Source organism: Vidua macroura, chromosome 39, assembly GCF_024509145.1.
Source record: "Vidua macroura isolate BioBank_ID:100142 chromosome 39, ASM2450914v1, whole genome shotgun sequence".
NCBI classification, from domain to species: domain Eukaryota; kingdom Metazoa; phylum Chordata; class Aves; order Passeriformes; family Viduidae; genus Vidua; species Vidua macroura.
Genome location: NC_071609.1, coordinates 509,512 through 526,850, shown reverse-complemented (window position 1 = coordinate 526,850; position 17,339 = coordinate 509,512). Strand labels below are relative to the sequence as shown.

The window sequence follows — 17,339 nt, the reverse complement described above, 5'->3', positions numbered from 1 at the left end:
AAATTCCCACAAAATCCTGCCAAAAAACCCACAAAATCCCAAGAAAATATTCCCCAAAATAACCCCAAAAATTCCCACAAAATCCTGCCAAAAATCCCACAAAATCCCAAGAAAATATCCCAAAAAAACCCCCCACAAAAATCCCACAGAATCCTGAGAAAATATCCCCCCAAAAAAACCCCCACAAAATTCCCATAAAAGCCTCACAAAAAATCCCGACAAAATTCCCACAAAAATCCCACAAAATCCCAAGAAAATATCCCCCAAAAAACCCCACAAAATTCCCACAAAAACCTCACCAAAAAATCCCACAAAATTCCCACAAAAATCCGACAAAATCCCAACAAAATATCCCAAAAAAACCCCCACAGAATTCCCACAAAAGCCTCACAAAAATCCTACAAAATTCCCACAAAAAATCCCACTGAATCCAACAAAATCCTGGGATTTTCTTGTGGGATTTTTTGGTAAAGATTTTTTGGGATTTCACGAGGATTTTTGGTGGCATTTTTTGTGGGAACTTTGCCAGGATTGTGTGAGGGTTTTGTGTGATTTTTTTCATCACCCTTTTTTAGGCTGTTTTCTGTGGATTTGGTGCAAAGTTTTTGTGGGGATTTTGTGAGATTTTTTTGTGGGGATTTTGTGGGATTATTTTGGTGACAATTTTGTAGGATTTTTTTTGTGGGATTTCATGTCAGGATCTTATAGAATCCTGTATTTTAGCGGCAAATTTTTTTTGCTTTCTGTTGTTTTTTTTTAATACTTTTTAATGAGATTTTATGTCATTTTACAGCATATTTTGTGGCGTTTTTTGTAGAATTCTGAGCGTTCCACCCAATTTTCCCCTTTCTTTTCCTCCTACCTCAATTTCCCGCCGATCCCCTTGACAAAATCCATTGGGGAATGATCCCAAAATCCCAAATTTTCCCTCAGGGAAGGCAAGGAAGTGCTGCCAGTGTCGGAAATCCCTCTGGAAACTCACCGGGCCATCGCCTGCTGCCACTCCCTGGTGCAGCTGGAGGACGGGACCATCGTGGGAGACCCTCTGGAAAAAGCCATGCTGACAGCCGTGGACTGGACCCTGACCCGAGGTAAATCCCAAATCCCCAATTCTTCCTGGAATTCTGAGGCGTTTCGGGCGGGAAAAGCTCGGAAAAAATGCATTGCTGCGAAGAATTCCCCCCACGCCCTTCCCTGAATAATCGCATAAAACTTTTCCATAAAAATGCCACAAAACGCCCAATGAAAGTCCACAGATTCCCCACAGAAAATCCCACAGAATCCCCACTGAAAATCCCACAGAGAATCCCACAAAATGCCCACAGAAAATCCCACAGAATCCCCACTGAAAATCCCACAGAATCCCCACAGAAAATCCTACAGAATCCCCACTGAAAATCCCACAAAAGCACCAAAGAAAATCTCACTAAATTCCGACCGAAAGCTTCACAGAATTCCCACAGAAAATCCCACAGAATCCCCACAGAAAATCCCACAGAATCCCCACTGAAAATCCCACAAAAGCACCAAAGAAAATCTCACTAAATTTCGACCGAAAACTTCACAGAGTTCCCACAGAAAATCCCACAGAATCCCCACTGAAAATCCCACAGAGAATCCCACAAAATGCCCACAGAAAATCCCACAGAATCCCCACTGAAAATCCCACAGAATCCCCACAGAAAATCCTACAGAATCCCCACTGAAAATCCCACAAAAGCACCAAAGAAAATCTCACTAAATTCCGACCGAAAGCTTCACAGAATTCCCACAGAAAATCCCACAGAATCCCCACAGAAAATCCCACAGAATCCCCACTGAAAATCCCACAAAAGCACCAAAGAAAATCTCACTAAATTTCGACCGAAAACTTCACAGAGTTCCCACAGAAAATCCCACAGAATCCCCACAGAAAATCCCACAGAATCCTGAAAGAAAATTCCACTAAATCCCCACAGAAAATCCCACAAAATCCCCATAGAAAATCCCACAGAATCTCCACAGAAAATCCCACAGAATCCCCACAGACAATCCCACAGAATCCCCACAGAAAATTCCACAAAATCTCTGCAAAAACTCCACAGAATCCCTACAGACAATCTCACAGAATCCCCACTGAAAATCCCACATAATCCCCACAGAAAATCCCACAAAATACCCACCGAAAATCCCACAAAATGCCAACAGAAAATACCACAGAATCTCCACAGAAAATCCCACAAAATCGCCACAGAAAATCCCCACAGAAAATCCCATAGAAAATCCCCACCGAAAATCCCACAGAATCTCCACAGAAAATCCCACAAAATCCCTGCAAAAACTCCCCAGAATCCCCACAGAAAATCCCACAAAATGCCCACAGAAAATCCCACAGAATCCCCGCAGAAAATCACACAAAATTCTCAGAGAAAATCCCACGAAAATCCCACAAAAGCCCCACAGAAAATCACACAAAATCCTCGCAAAAATCCCCCTGAATTCCACCTAAATTACCCAGAATTCCATCAGATTCCCTCAATCCCCTGGAATTATCCACAATTCCCACCAAAATCCCCGCGAATCCCTCAGAATTCCACCTGGATCGCCCTCAAACCACCCCAAATTCCCTCTTTTCCCCCCTCTATTCCCAATTCCCCCTTTTCCCTCCCAGCACCCCCCTTTCAGGATTTCCTGATTTCCTTTGTTTCCAGATGAGAAAGTTTTCCCGAGGAGTCTAAAAACTCCGGGAATGAGAATTCACCAGCGCTTTCATTTCTCCAGTGCCCTGAAGAGGATGGCGGTGCTGGCTTCCCTGGAAAATTCCTCCGGAGAAATCCGATACCTGGCGGCCGTCAAGGGCGCTCCCGAGACCCTGCATGCCATGGTGAGGGGAAAAATGGGGAAAAAACAGGGAAAAACGGGGGGAAAATGAGGAAAAATTGGGAATCTGGGAGTGCCAGGAGCCCAAAATGGCCTCCTGAGGCCCTGCACGCAACGGTGAGGGGAAAAATGGGGAAAAACAGGGGGAAAACGAGAGAAAAAAACAGGGAAAAATGAGAATCTGGGAGTGCCAGGAGCACAAAATGGCCTCCTGAGGCCCTGCAAAGCATGGTGAGGGGAAAAATGGGGGGAAATGGGGAAAAACGGGGAAAACGAGAGAAAAAAACAGGGAAAAATGAGAATCTGGGAATGCCAGGAGCACAAAATGGCCTCCTGAGGCCCTGCATGCCATGGTGAGGGGAAAAATGGGGAAAAACGGGGAAAATTAGAAAAAAAAACGGGAATCTGGGAGTGCCAGGAGCACAAAATGGATTCCTGAGGCCTTGCACGCCATGGTGAGGGGAAAAATGGGGAAAAAAAACGGGAAAAAACGGGGGGAAAATGAGGAAAAATTGGGAATCTGGGAGTGCCAGGAGCCCAAAATGGCCTCCTGAGGCCCTGCACGCAACGGTGAGGGGAAAAATGGGGAAAAACAGGGGGAAAACGAGAGAAAAAAACAGGGAAAAATGAGAATCTGGGAGTGCCAGGAGCACAAAATGGCCTCCTGAGGCCCTGCAAAGCATGGTGAGGGGAAAAAATGGGGGGAAATGGGGAAAAAACGGGGAAAACGAGAGAAAAAAACAGGGAAAAATGAGAATCTGGGAATGCCAGGAGCACAAAATGGCCTCCTGAGGCCCTGCATGCCATGGTGAGGGGAAAAATGGGGAAAAACGGGGAAAATTAGAAAAAAAAACGGGAATCTGGGAGTGCCAGGAGCACAAAATGGATTCCTGAGGCCTTGCACGCCATGGTGAGGGGAAAAATGGGGAAAAACAGGGGAAAATGGGAATCTGGGAGTGCCGGGAGCACAAAATGGCCTCCTGAGGCCCTGCATGCTATGGTGAGGGGAAAAATGGGGAAAACACAGGGAAAAAAACGGGGAAAATGGGAATCTGGGAATGCCAGGAGCACAAAATGGATCCCTGAGGCCCTGCACGCCATGGTGATGGAAAAATGGGGAAAAAATGTGAAAAAAACCGGGGAAAAAAGAGAATCTGGGAATGCCAGGAGCAAGAAATGGGTCCCTGAGGCCCTCACGCCATGGTGAGGGGAAAATGGGGAAAAAAACGGGGAAAACAGGGGAAAATGTGGAAAAAAAAGGGGGAAAACGAGAATCTGGGAGTGCCTGGAGCCCAAAATGGCCTCCTGAGGCCCTGCAAAGCAAAGTGAGGGGAAAATGGAAAAAAATAGGGAAAAAAAAGGGGAAATGGGAATCTGGGAATGCCAGGAGCACAAAATGGATTCCTGAGGCCTTGCACGCCATGTTGAGGGGAAAAATGGGGAAAAAAAACGGGGGAAAAATGAGAATCTGGGAATGCCAGGAGCACAAAATGGATTCCTGAGGCCTTGCACGCCATGGTGAGGGGAAAAAATGGGAAAAAATTAGGGAAAAACAGGGGAAAAACAGGGAAAATAACGGGGAAAATGGGAATCTGGGAGTGCCAGGGGTACAAAATGGCCTCCTGAGGCCCTGCAAACCATGCTGAGGGGAAAAGTGGGGAAAAAAACAGGGAAAAACAGGGAGAAAACGGGAAAATAAACAGGGGAAAAACGTGAATCTGGGAATGTTGGGAGATCAGGGAGATGGAAGGGGGTAGGGGCTGTAAATTCCAGTGGAATTATCCTGAATTCCTTCAAATTCCACCCGGATTCTCCCCAATCCCTGCCTCCCTTTCTCCTCAAATCTCCTCATTTTTCCCAGTTTTCCACCAAAACCCTCTGGGATTCCCTCGGATTTCCTCACTCATGGAATATTTTCTGTTTTTTGATTTTTTTTTTCCCCCAGTTATCCCAATGTCCCAGCAACTACCACGAGATCCATCGGGAATTCTCCCACGAGGGCGCGCGGGTCCTGGCCCTGGGCTACAAAGAGTTGGGAGCCCTGAGCCACCAGCAGGTGAAAAAAAATGGGAAAAATCCTGCAATTCCAGGCCTGGAAAGTGCTGGGAGAGGGGTTGGGAAAAGGAGAGGGGGTTTTTTGGGGTGGAATCTGGGGGTTTTGGGGAGTTTTTCCAGGGAAATTCCCATTTCCAGCTGTCCCAGAGACCTTCCTCAGACCCTTCAGGGCATCCCAAAGGAATTTTTCCAGGGAAATTCCCATTCCTGAGCTCCTTCATGGCATCCCAAAGGAATTTTTCCAGGGAAATTCCCATTCCTGATCCACTTCAGAGCATCCCAAAGGAATTTTTCCATGGAAAATTCCCATTCCTGACTCCTTTCAGAGCATCCCAAAAGAATTTTTCCATGGAAATTCCCATTCCTGAGTCCCTTCAGAGCATCCCAAAGGAATTTTTCCCAGGGAAATTCCCATTCCTGAGCCTCTTCAGAGCATCCCAAAGGAATTTTTCCATGGAAATTCCCATTCCTGAGCCTCTTCAGAGCATCCCAAAGGAATTTTTCCATTGAAATTCCCATTCCTGAGCTCCTTCATGGCATCCCAAAGGAATTTTTCCAGGGAAATTCCCATTCCTGATCCACTTCAGAGCATCCCAAAGGAATTTTTCCATGGAAAATTCCCATTCCTGACTCCTTTCAGAGCATCCCAAAAGAATTTTTCCATGGAAATTCCCATTCCTGAGCTCCTTCAGAGCATCCCAAAGGAATTTTCCCAGGGAAATCCCTTTTTCTTTTGGGAATTTGGGATCACTCCAAGCTTTTAGGAGCTCTAAACTCATTCCAGGGATGCTCCAAATCCCAGGAATCAGCGGTGGGAGGAGGGATTTGGCTTTTGAAGGGATTTGGGAATGCTGAATCCGGGATTTTGCCGTGGAAAAGGTGCGGGAGATGAAGAGGGAATCCCTGGAATGTGACCTGAGATTTGTGGGATTCATCCTGGTCTCGTCCCCGCTCAAATCCGACTCCAAGGCCGTGATCCGAGAGATCCAGAACGCTTCCCACCACGTGAGGAATCCCGGGAATTCCCGGATTTTGGGGAGGGTGGGAAAGGCGGTGAAAACGGAGATTGCCACAGGGGTGGAAGGGGCAGGAGGGAGGGGAAAATTGAGGATTTTCCGGGTGAAAAGTGGGAAAATTCCAAGTGGAAAATGGGGAAAATCCAAGGCTGAAAAATGGGAAAATTCCAGCTTGAAAATGGGAGAATTCCATATGGAAAACAGGGAAAAATTCCACACTGGAAACTGGGAAAATCCAAGTGGAAAATGGGGAAAATCCAAGGCTGAAAACAGGAAAAATTCCAGGCTGGAAACTGGGAAAGTCCAAGTGGAAAATTGGGAAAATCCAAGGCTGAAAAGTGGGAAAATTCCAGCTTGAAGATGGGAAAATTCCAAGTGGAAAACAGGGACATTTTAGCCTAAAAGCTGGGGAAATTCCCAGTGGAAAACAGGGAAAAATTCCAGGCTGGAAACTGGGAAATTCCAGGTGGAAAATGGGAAAATTCCAAGTGGAAAATGGGGAAATTCCAGACTGAAAACGGGAAAATTCCAAGGAGGGGAATGAGGAAAACCCTAACAGGAAAACCTGGGGATTTGGGAACATTCCCGGGTGAGGCAGCCCATAAATCCAGGCTGGAATTCTCTGTGGAATTCCCGAAATTCCCGGAATTCCAGGTGGTGATGATCACGGGGGACAGCCCGCTGACCGCCTGCCACGTGGCGCGGGAGCTGCACTTCCTGCAGAAGGAGAAGATCCTGATCCTGCAGCCCCCGGAGCGCCCCGGTACCGGGAAAAACCGGGAAAAACGGGAATGGGATGGGATCAGGAATGGTGGGAATGCCAAAGGGTTCCGGGATTTTGGGATTTGTGGGGTGTGGGGAGCTGGGATGGGATCAGGAATGGTGGAATTCCAAGGGATTTTGGGATTTGAATGGTGTGGGGAGCTGGGATGGGATCAGGAATGGTGGGAATGCCAAGGGATTTTGGGATTTGAGGGGTCTGGGGAGCTGGGATGGGATCAGGAATGGGATCAGGAATGGGATCAGGAATGGTGGGAATGCCAGAATTTTCTGGGATTTTGGGATTTGAGGGGTCTGGGGATTTGAGGGATGGGATCAGGAATGGTGGGAATGCCAGGAGTTTCCAGGATTTCGGGATTTGATGGGTCTGGAGAGCTGGGATGGGATCAGGAATGGGATCAGGAATGGTGGGAATGCCAGAAGTTTCTGGGATTTTGGGATTTGAGGGGTCTGGGGATTTCAGGATTGGATCAGGAATGGTGGGAATGCCAAGGGATTTTGGGATTTGAAGGTTCTGGAGAGCTGGGATGGGATCGGGAATGGGATCAGGAATGGTGGGAATGCCGAGGGGTTCTGGGATTTGGGATTTGAGGGCTGTGGGGAGCTGGGAATGGCGGTGGGGATGAGGGTTGCAATCCCCTCTGGAATCCCCTCTGGAATCCCCCCGGGATCCATTCCCACTCCCACAGGGCTGCCCTGGCAGTGGCGATCCCGGGACGGATCCGTGGCTCTGCCGGCGTTCCCGGATTCCCCGCGGGATCTGACGGATCCCTTCGAGCTGTGCCTGACCGGGGAGGGGCTGGAGCAGCTCCGGCTGCGGGATCGGGATCGGCTGCTCCGCCTCATCCCCCACATCCGAGTGTTCGCCCGCGTGGCGCCCAAGCAGAAGGTGAGGCAGGGTGGGAATGGGAATTCCCGGGATTTGGGGCTTTGGGAGCGAGAATTCCCAGGATTTGGGAGTGAGAATTCCCAGGATTTGGGAGCGAGGATTCCCAGGATTTGGGGGTTTGGGAGCGAGAATTCCCGGGATTTGGAGGTTTGGGAGCAAGAATTCCCAGGATTTGGTGGTTTGGGAGCGAGGATTCCCAGGATTTGGGGGTTTGGGAGCGTGGATTCCCAGGATTTGGGGGTTTGGGAGCGTGGATTCCCAGGATTTGGGGGTTTGGGAGCAAGAATTCCCAGGATTTGGGGGTTTGGGAGCAAGAATTCCCAGGATTTGGGGGTTTGGGAGCGAGAATTCCTGGGATTTGGGGGTTTGGGAGCGCGAATTCCCAGGATTTGGGGGTTTGGGAGTGAGAATTCCCGGGATTTGGGGGTTTGGGAGGGAGAATTCCCGGGATTTGGGGGTTTGGGAGCAAGAATTCCTGGGATTTGGGGGTTTGGGAGCAAGAATTCCCAGGATTTGGGAGTGAGAATTCCCAGGATTTGGGGGTTTGGGAGCAAGAATTCCCAGGATTTGGGGGTTTGGGAGCAAGAATTCCCAGGATTTGGGGGCTTGGGAGCGCAGATTCCCAGGATTTGGGGGTTTGAGAGCAAGAATTCCCAGGATTTGGGGGTTTGGGAGTGAGGATTCCCAGAATTTGGGGGTTTGGGAGCAAGAATTCCCAGGATTTGGGGGTTTGGGAGCGAGGATTCCCAGGATTTGGGGGTTTGGGAGGGAGAATTCCCAGGATTTGGGGGTTTGGGAGCAAGAATTCCCAGGATTTGGGGGTTTGGGAGGGAGAATTCCCAGGATTTGGCGGTTTGGGAGTGAGAATTCCCAGGATTTGGGGGTTTGGGAGCGAGGATTCCCAGGATTTGGGGGTTTGGGAGCGTGGATTCCCAGGATTTGGGGGTTTGGGAGTGAGGATTCCCAGGATTTGGGGGTTTGGGAGCAAGAATTCCCAGGATTTGGTGGTTTGGGAGCGAGGATTCCCAGGATTTGAGGATTTGGGAGCGAGGATTCCCAGGATTTGGGGGTTTGGGAGCGAGGATTCCCAGGATTTGGGGATTTGGGAGCGAGAATTCCCAGGATTTGGGGGTTTGGGAGCGAGAATTCCCAGGATTTGGGATCTTCAGGAACGTGGAGATGGCGCTGGGGTGATCCCAAAGAGTTTGGAGCTCATTCCACCTCTGAATTCCTGGGATTTTGTGGGGTTGGGAATGAGGGGATGGCCCTGATCTGATCCTAAAGAATCCCGAGCACCGAATCCCCAGAATTCCAAAGCTTTGGCAAGCTGGGAACGAAGCTGCTTCCAGCCCTAAATCCACAAAATCCGGAGCCTTCCCACCGAGCCCCATCCTCCCACCCCACTCCAAGCTGGGAATTCTGGGATTTCGGGAGCTTTTCCCGCTGTTTTTCCGGGCAGGAATTCGTGATCACGGCGCTGAAGAGCCTCGGCTACTGCACCCTCATGTGCGGGGACGGCACCAACGACGTGGGAGCGCTCAAACACGCGGACGTAGGTGAGGACATTCCCAAAAATTCCCCGGATTTGCCCCAAATCCCAACCCCAGCGAGGCCGCTCCCAGCTTTTGGATGTGAAGCCCTCGGCATTCCCACCATTCCTGATCCCATTCCTGATCCCATCCCAGCTCCCCAGAGCCCTCAAATCCCAAAGTCCCAGAACCCCTCGGCTTTCCCATCATTCCTGATCCCATTCCTGATCCCATCCCAGCTCTTCAGAGCCCTCAAATCCCAGAATCCCTCAGCATTCCCACCATTCCCAATCCCGTTCCTGATCCCATTCCCAATCCCATCCCAGCTCCCCTGACCCCTCAAATCCCAAAATCCCAGAACCCCTTGGAATTCCCACCATTCCTGATCCCATTCCTGATCCCATCCCAGCTCTTCAAAGCCCTCAAATCCCAAAATCCCAGAACCCCTCGGCATTCCCACCATTCCTGATCCCATTCCTGATCCCATTCCCAATCCCATCCCAGCTCTTCAGAGCCCTCAAATCCCAAAATCCCAGAACCCCTTGGGATCCTGATCCCATCCCAACTCGCCACACCCCTCAAATCCCAAAATCCCAGAAAACTCCCGGCATTCCCACTCCCATTCCTGATCCCATTCCCAATCCCATCCCAGCTCCCCAGACCCCTCAAATCCCAAATCCCAGAATCCCTTGGAATTCCTGATCCCATTCCTGATCCCATCCCAGCTCTTCAGAGCCCTCAAATCCCAAAATCCCAGAACCCCTCGGCATTCCCACCATTCCTGATCCCATTCCTGATCCCATTCCTGATCCCATCCCAGCTCCCCAGACCCCTAAAATCCCAGAACCCCTCAGCATTCCCATCATTCCCAATCCCATCCCAGCTCCCCAGATCCCTCAAATCCCAAAATCCCAGAACCCCTCAGCATTCCCACCATTCCCGATCCCATCCCAACTCCCCAGACCAATTTTTTGGGACCAGGACATGAAACAAAAGACATAATTCCAGCTTTTCCTGAGGGTTTTTTTTTTCCCCTTTATTTTTCCTCTGTTATTTTTCTTTTCCCTGATTTTTCCCTTTTTTTTTTTTCCCCCATTCCCAGGAGTTGCCCTGCTGGCCAACGCTCCGGAGCGCGTTCCCGAGCGGAAGCGTCGGCCCCGCGACACCCTCGGCGACAGCAGGGCCGGAATTCCCGCCGGGAATGTCAAACCCTCATCCCGAGGAGCCAAGCAGAGGCTCCTGGCCCAGCGGGAGGAGCAGCTGGCTGTGCACAGGGTGGGAATTCCCGTTTATCCCGGGATTTTTAGCCTTGAATCGGGATTTGGGGTTTTGCCGGGAAATTTTTAAGCCTGGGAGCGCAGGGGTTTTGTGGGAATGGGAATGCTGGGATGGTTTGGGATGGGGATGGATCCGATCCCAATCCAGTCCTCATCTGTGGGGCAGGGAACTTCCCAAAATTCCAGGTGGATCCAGGGGGAAATGGGGGAAAAGAGGGGGAATTTTAATGGGAAAAGGGAATCCTGGAATTCTGGGGGTGAGAAGGGACCTAAAACCAGGGAATGAATCCTGGAATTCTGGGGGTGGGAAGTGACCTAAAATGGGGGAATAAACCCTGGAATTCTGGGGGTGGGAAGGGACCTGAGATCTGGGATAAACAGGGAATAAAGCCTGGAATTCTGGGGGTGGGAAGTGACCTAAAACCAGGGAATAAAGCCTGGAATTCTGGGGGTGGGAAGTGACCAAAAACCAGGGAATAAACCCTGGAATTCTGGGGGTGGAAGGAACCTGAGATCTGGGAAAACCAGGGAATGAATCCTGGAATTTTGGAGGTGGGAAGGGACCTAAAACCAGGGAATGAATCCTGGAATTCTGGGGGTGGGAAGTGACCTAAGATCTGGGAAAAACAGGGAATAAACCCTGGAATTCTGGGGGTGGGAAGTGACCTAAGATCTGGGAAAACCAGGGAATAAACCCTGGAATTCTGGGGGCTGGAAGGGATCTGAGATCTGGGAAAACCAGGGAATGAACCCTGGAATTCTGGAGGTGGGAAGTGACCTGAGATCTGGGAAAACCAGGGAATGAATCCTGGAATTCTGGGGGTGGGAAGGCACCTCCAACCCCATCACCCAAGATCCCAATCCGGCGCTTTTCCCGCTGGATTTGCGCGGATTCGGAGCGCCTTTTCCGGCCCTCCCGGGTGATTTTGGGGTTGTTGTTTTTTTTTTTTGGGAATTTCCAATCCCACAGGAGCGGCTGAGCCAGGTGCTGAGGGACCTGGAAGAGGAGAAGGCCCCAGTGGTGAAGCTGGGGGACGCCAGCATCGCCGCCCCCTTCACCTCCAAACTCTCCTCCATCCAGTGCAGTGAGTGCCCAGCCTGGAAAACGTGGGAAAAACCCCGGGAATGGGATGGGAACGGGATGGGAATGAGGGGAAACCCCAAATCTGAACTCAGGCCAGCTCAGAATTCCCAAAATGTGGAGCTCTTGCACTCCGGATTTGAATTCTCGGTTTCATCCCCAAAATTTGGAGTTCTTGGACTCCAGATTTGAGGCTGAGGATTCTTGGTTTTATCCCCAAAATGTGGAAAGTCCTTAATTTTGGATTTGAGAATGAGAATTCTTGGATTTATCCCTAAAATTTGGAGCTCTTGGACTCTGGATTTGAGGCTGAGAATTATTGGATTTATCCCCAAAATTTGGAGCTCCTGCATTTTAGATTTGAGGCTGAAAATTCTCGGTTTTATCCCCAAAACCCAGAGCTCTTGGACTCTGGATTTGAGGCTGGGAATTCTCAGATTTATCCCCAAAATTTGGAGCTCCTGCATTTTGGATTTGAGGCTGAGAATTCTCGGTTTTATCCCCAAAATGTGGAATCCTCAGACTCCAGGTTTGAGGCTGAGACTTCTCGGATTTATCCCCAAAATTTGGAGCTCCTGCATTTTGGATTTGCTGCTGAGAATTCTCAATTTTATCCCCAAAATTTGGAGCTCTTGCATTTTGGATTTGAGGCTGAGAATTCTTGGTTTCATCCCAAAAATTTGGAGCTCTTGCATTTTGGATTTGAGGCTGAGACTTCTTGGATTTATCCCCAAAATTTGGAGCTCCTGCGTTTTGGATTTGAGGCTGAGAATTCTTGGATTTATCCCCAAAATGTGGAATCCTCAGACTCTGGATTTGAGGCTGAAAATTCTCGGATTTATCCCCAAAATTTGGAGCTCCTGCATTTTAGATTTGCTGCTGAGAACTCTCAATTTTATCCCCAAAATTTGGAGCTCCTGGACTCTGGATTTGTTCCCAGAACCAGATTTGAGGCTGGGAATTATCGGTTTTATCCCCAAAATTTGGAGCTCCTTCATTTCAGATTTGAGGCTGGGAATTCTCGGTTTTATCCCCAAAATTTGGAGCTCCTTCATTTCAGATTTGAGGCTGAGAATTCTTGGTTTTATCCCCAAAATTTGGAGCTCTTGGACTCTGGATTTGAGGCGGGGAATTCTCAGATTTATCCCCAAAATTTGGAGCTCCTGCATTTCAGATTTGAGGCTGAAAATTCTCGGATTTATCCCCAAAATTTGGAGCTCCTACATTTCAGATTTGCTGCTGAGACCTCTCAATTTTATCCCCAAACCCCAGAGCTCTCTCACTCCACATCTGAATCTGCAAATCCCTCACCTTTACCCTAAACAATCCCCAAATCCACCCTAACCCCGGGGCCAACCCCCCAATTCCCACCCTGTGTTTTTACCCTTCCCTACCGATTCCTAATTCCCAAAATTCCCATTTTTCCCCCCAAAACTCTGCAGTCTGCCACGTGATCAAGCAGGGTCGCTGCACGCTGGTGACCACGCTGCAGATGTTCAAGATCCTGGCGCTGAACGCGCTGGTGCTGGCCTACAGCCAGAGCGTGCTCTTCCTGCAGGGAGTCAAGTTCAGCGACCTGCAGGCCACGCTCCAGGGGCTGCTCCTGGCTGCCTGCTTCCTCTTCATCTCCAGGTCCAAGGTGGGAGTTGGGAATTCCACGGGAAGAGGGGTTGGAGTGGAGGAGGAGGGAAAAAAATATCCCGGAAAATCCATCTGGGGTGCCAAAGTGGCAGATTCGGAAAGTTGGAGGGTGGCACTGGGAGCTGGGGTGATCCCAGAGATTCCTCTACATCTCCAGATCCAAGGTGGGAGCTGGGAATTCCATGGGAAAAGGGGTTGGAGTGGAGGAGGAGGGAAAAAAATATCCCGGAAAATCCCAAATCCCATCTGGGGTGAAAAAGCGGCGGTTTTGGAAAATGGGAGGGTGGCACTGGGAGCTCTGCTGGAGCTGGGGTGATCCCAGAAATTCCTCCTCATCTCCAGGTCCAAGGTGGGAGTTGGGAATTCCATGGGAAAAGGGGTTTTAATTCCCATTATTATTTTTTATTCCCATTATTTTAAATTCCCATTATTAGTTTTTATTCCCATTTTTTAATTCCCATTTTTAATTCCCATTTTTATCCCCATTTTTTTATTCCCATTTTTAATTCCCATTTTTTATTCCCATTTTTAATTCCCATTATTTTATTCCCATTATTTTTTATTCCCATTATTTTTATCCCCATTTTTTAATCCCATTATTTTTATCCCCATTTTTTATTCCCATTATTTTTTATTCCCATTATTTTTTATTCCCATTATTTTTTAATTCCCATTATTATTTTTTATTCCCATTTTTTATTCCCATTATTATTTTTTATCCCCATTTTTTATTCCCATTTTTTTCCCCATTTTTTATTCCCATTATTTTTAATTCCCATTATTTTTAATTCCCATTATTATTTTTTATTCCCATTTTTAATTCCCATTTTTTATTCCCATTATTTTTAATTCCCATTATTATTTTTTATTCCCATTTTTAATTCCCATTTTTTATTCCCATTATTTTTAATTCCCATTATTTTTAATTCCCATTATTATTTTTTATTCCCATTTTTAATTCCCATTTTTTATTCCCATTATTTTTAATTCCCATTATTTTTAATTCCCATTATTATTTTTATTCCCATTTTTAATTCCCATTATTATTTTTTATTCCCATTTTTTATCCCCATTTTTAATTCCCATTATTTTTAATTCCCATTATTATTTTTATTGCCATTTTTTATTCCCAGCCCCTGAAGACTCTTTCCAAGGAGAGGCCCCTTCCCAACATTTTCAACGCCTACACGGTGCTGACGGTGCTGCTGCAGTTCCTGGTGCATTTCCTCAGTTTGCTCTTCCTCTACCGGGAGGCGCAGGAGCGCAGCGAGCCCAGGTGAGGCCCCTGCTCCCAAAATATTCCCAAAAAAATCCCCAAAAGATTCCCGAAAAAATTCCCAAAATTCCCAAAAAAATCCCAATAAAAATTCCAAAAAATTCCCAAAAAAATCCCCAAAAGATTCCCGAAAAAATTCCCAAAATTCCCCAAAAAAATTCCCAAAAAAATTCAAAAAAATTCCCAAAAAAATTCCAAAAATTCCCAAAAAATTCCAAAAATTCCCCAAAAATTAAAAAAAATTCAAAAAAAATTCCAAAAAATCCCCAAAAAAATCCCAAAAAATTTCCAAAAATTAAAAAAAAAATTCCAAAAAATCCCCAAAAAAATTCCCAAAAAAATTCCCCAAAGATTCCAGAAAATTCCCCAAAAAATTCCCCAAAAGTTCCTGAAAAAAATCCAAAAAATTCCAAAAAAATATTTTCCAAAAAGATCCCGAAAAAATGCTGAAAAAATTCCCAAAAAAATCCCAAAAAAATTCCGGCCTTGAGGCTTCAATTAAAAATCCCAATTTTTCCACTCCCAACCCTTTTCCCACCCAATTCCACCCCTCTAAAATCCGGGAATTTTTTTGGGAGTTGATCCCGGGGTTGATCCCAGGTGGGAATTTTTTCCATCCTAAGAAATTCCCAAAAAATCCCAAGGAATTCCCAAAAAATCCCAATTTTTTCCACTCCCAACCCTTTTCCCACCCAGTTCTACCTCTCTAAAATCCGGGATTTTTTGGGGGGGGGTTGATCCCAGGTGGATCCCAAGGTGGATCCCAAGGTGGATCCCAGGGTTGATCCCAAGCTTGATCCTGGGTGAGAATTTTTTCCATCCTAAGGAATTCCCAAAAAATCCCAATTTTTCCACTCCCAACCCTTTTCCCACCCAGTTCTACCCCTCTAAAATCCGGGATTTTTTGCGGGGGGTGGATCCCGGGGCTGATCCCGATCCGATCCCGATTCCCGCCGCAGGCAGGAGGAGTTTGTGGATCTGAGCCGGGAGTTCGAGCCCTCGCTGGTGAACAGCACGGTGTATCTGCTGGCCATGGCGCTGCAGACGGCCACCTTCGCCATCAACTACAAGGTGGGAATCCCAGTATATCCCAGTATGTCCCAGTTTGTCCCAGTCTGTCCCAGTTTGTCCCAGTCTGTCCCAGTTTGTCCCTCCCAGTCTGTCCCAGTCTGTCCCAGTCTGTCCCAGTCTGTCCCAGTCCCTGCTGGCCATGGCGCTGCAGACGGCCACCTTCGCCATCAACTACAAGGTGGGAATCCCAGTATGTCCCAGTATATCCCAGTATATCCCAGTCTGTCCCAGTCTGTCCCAGTTTGTCCCAGTTTATCCCAGTATGTCCCAGTTTGTCCCAGTTTATCCCAGTCTGTCCCAGTCTGTCCCAGTCCCTGCTGGCCATGGCGCTGCAGACGGCCACCTTCGCCATCAACTACAAGGTGGGACATCCCAGTCCTTCCCAGTTTGTCCCAGTCTGTCCCAGTCTGTCCCAGTTTGTTCCAGTGCCCTCCCAGTCCCTCCCAGTCCGTCCCAGTGTGTTCCAGTCTGTCCCAGTGTGTCCCAGTCCCTCCCAGTCCGTCCCAGTCCCTCCCAGTGGGTCCCAGTCCCTCCCAGTCCATCCCAGTTTATCCCAGTCTGTCCCAGTCCGTCCCAGTTTATCCCAGTCCATCCCAGTTTGTCCCGGTCCGTCCCAGTCCCGACGGGTGCGCTCCGCAGGGCCGGCCGTTCATGGAGAGCCTGGCGCAGAACCGGGCGCTGCTCTGGGCGCTGCTGCTCTCGGCCGCGGCCGTGCTGGGGCTGCTCAGCGGCGCCTGCCCCGAGCTCAACGGCGCCTTCGGCCTGGCCCACATCCCGCCCGAGGTGAGCGCCCGCAGTCCCCGATGCCCGCATTCCCACATTCCCCAATTCCCACATTCCCCAATTCCCGCATTCCCACATTCCCCAATTCCCACATTCCCGAATTCCCGCATTCCCACATTCCCGAATTCCCAAATTCCTGAATTCCCGCATTCCCCGATTCCCGCATTCCCACATTCCCAAATTCCCAAATTCCTGAATTCCCGCATTCCCCAATTCCCACATTCCCGCATTCCCAAATTCCCAAATTCCTGAATTCCCGCATTCCCCAATTCCCACATTCCCACATTCCCCAATTCCCAAATTCCTGAATTCCCGCATTCCCCAATTCCCACATTCCCACATTCCCCAATTCCCAAATTCCCACATTCCCGCATTCCCAAATTCCTGAATTCCCAAATTCCTGAATTCCCGCATTCCCCAATTCCCGCATTCCCACATTCCCAAATTCCCGGATCCCTGAATCCCTGCATCCCTGAATTCCCACATTCCCAAATTCCTGAATTCCCACATTCCTGGATCCCCGAATTCCCACATTCCCAAATTACTGAATTCCCAGATCCCTGAATTCCCACATTCCCGAATCCCCGGATCCCCAAATTCCTGGATCCCTGAATTCCCAGATTCCTGAATTCCCAAATTCCTGAATTCCCACATTCCCGATTCCCGAATTCCCGAGTTCCCGAATTCCTGAATTACCGGATTCCCAAATTCCTGAATTCCCACATTCACAAATCCCCAGATTCCTGAATGCCCAAATCCCCAAATTCCCGAATTCCTGAACTACCAAATTCCCAGATCCCTGAATTCCCAAATTCCTGAATTCCTGAAATTCCCCAGATCCCTGAATTCCCGGATTACCAAATTCCTGAATTCCCAAATCCCCGGATCCCCAAATTCCCGAATTCCGGGGGGAGGTTGGGGCTCCGAGATTCCCACCCTGGTGAGAGCCCAAATTCCAGGGGGAAAATCCCCAAATTCCGGGGGATATGGGAATTGTCCCTGCCTGTGGATTGGGATGGGATTTAGAGCCCGTTCCCATGGAACATTCCAGAACTCCCATAGAACATTCCGGAATTCCCACG

General features: G+C 48.6%; 1 protein-coding gene across 1 annotated transcript in view; it reads left to right on the top strand.

Annotated features, from left to right (window-relative positions):
• Positions 1-17,339, top strand: part of ATP13A1 (ATPase 13A1) — a 34,982-nt gene that overhangs the window by 16,899 nt on the left and 744 nt on the right. The window contains 13 exon segments of the mRNA XM_054002336.1: positions 934-1,091; positions 2,691-2,863; positions 4,805-4,915; positions 5,794-5,919; positions 6,585-6,693; positions 7,400-7,599; positions 9,059-9,155; positions 10,231-10,403; positions 11,376-11,490; positions 12,929-13,125; positions 14,261-14,403; positions 15,363-15,474; positions 16,114-16,257. Coding sequence (XP_053858311.1) covers positions 934-1,091; positions 2,691-2,863; positions 4,805-4,915; positions 5,794-5,919; positions 6,585-6,693; positions 7,400-7,599; positions 9,059-9,155; positions 10,231-10,403; positions 11,376-11,490; positions 12,929-13,125; positions 14,261-14,403; positions 15,363-15,474; positions 16,114-16,257 — 1,858 coding nt within the window.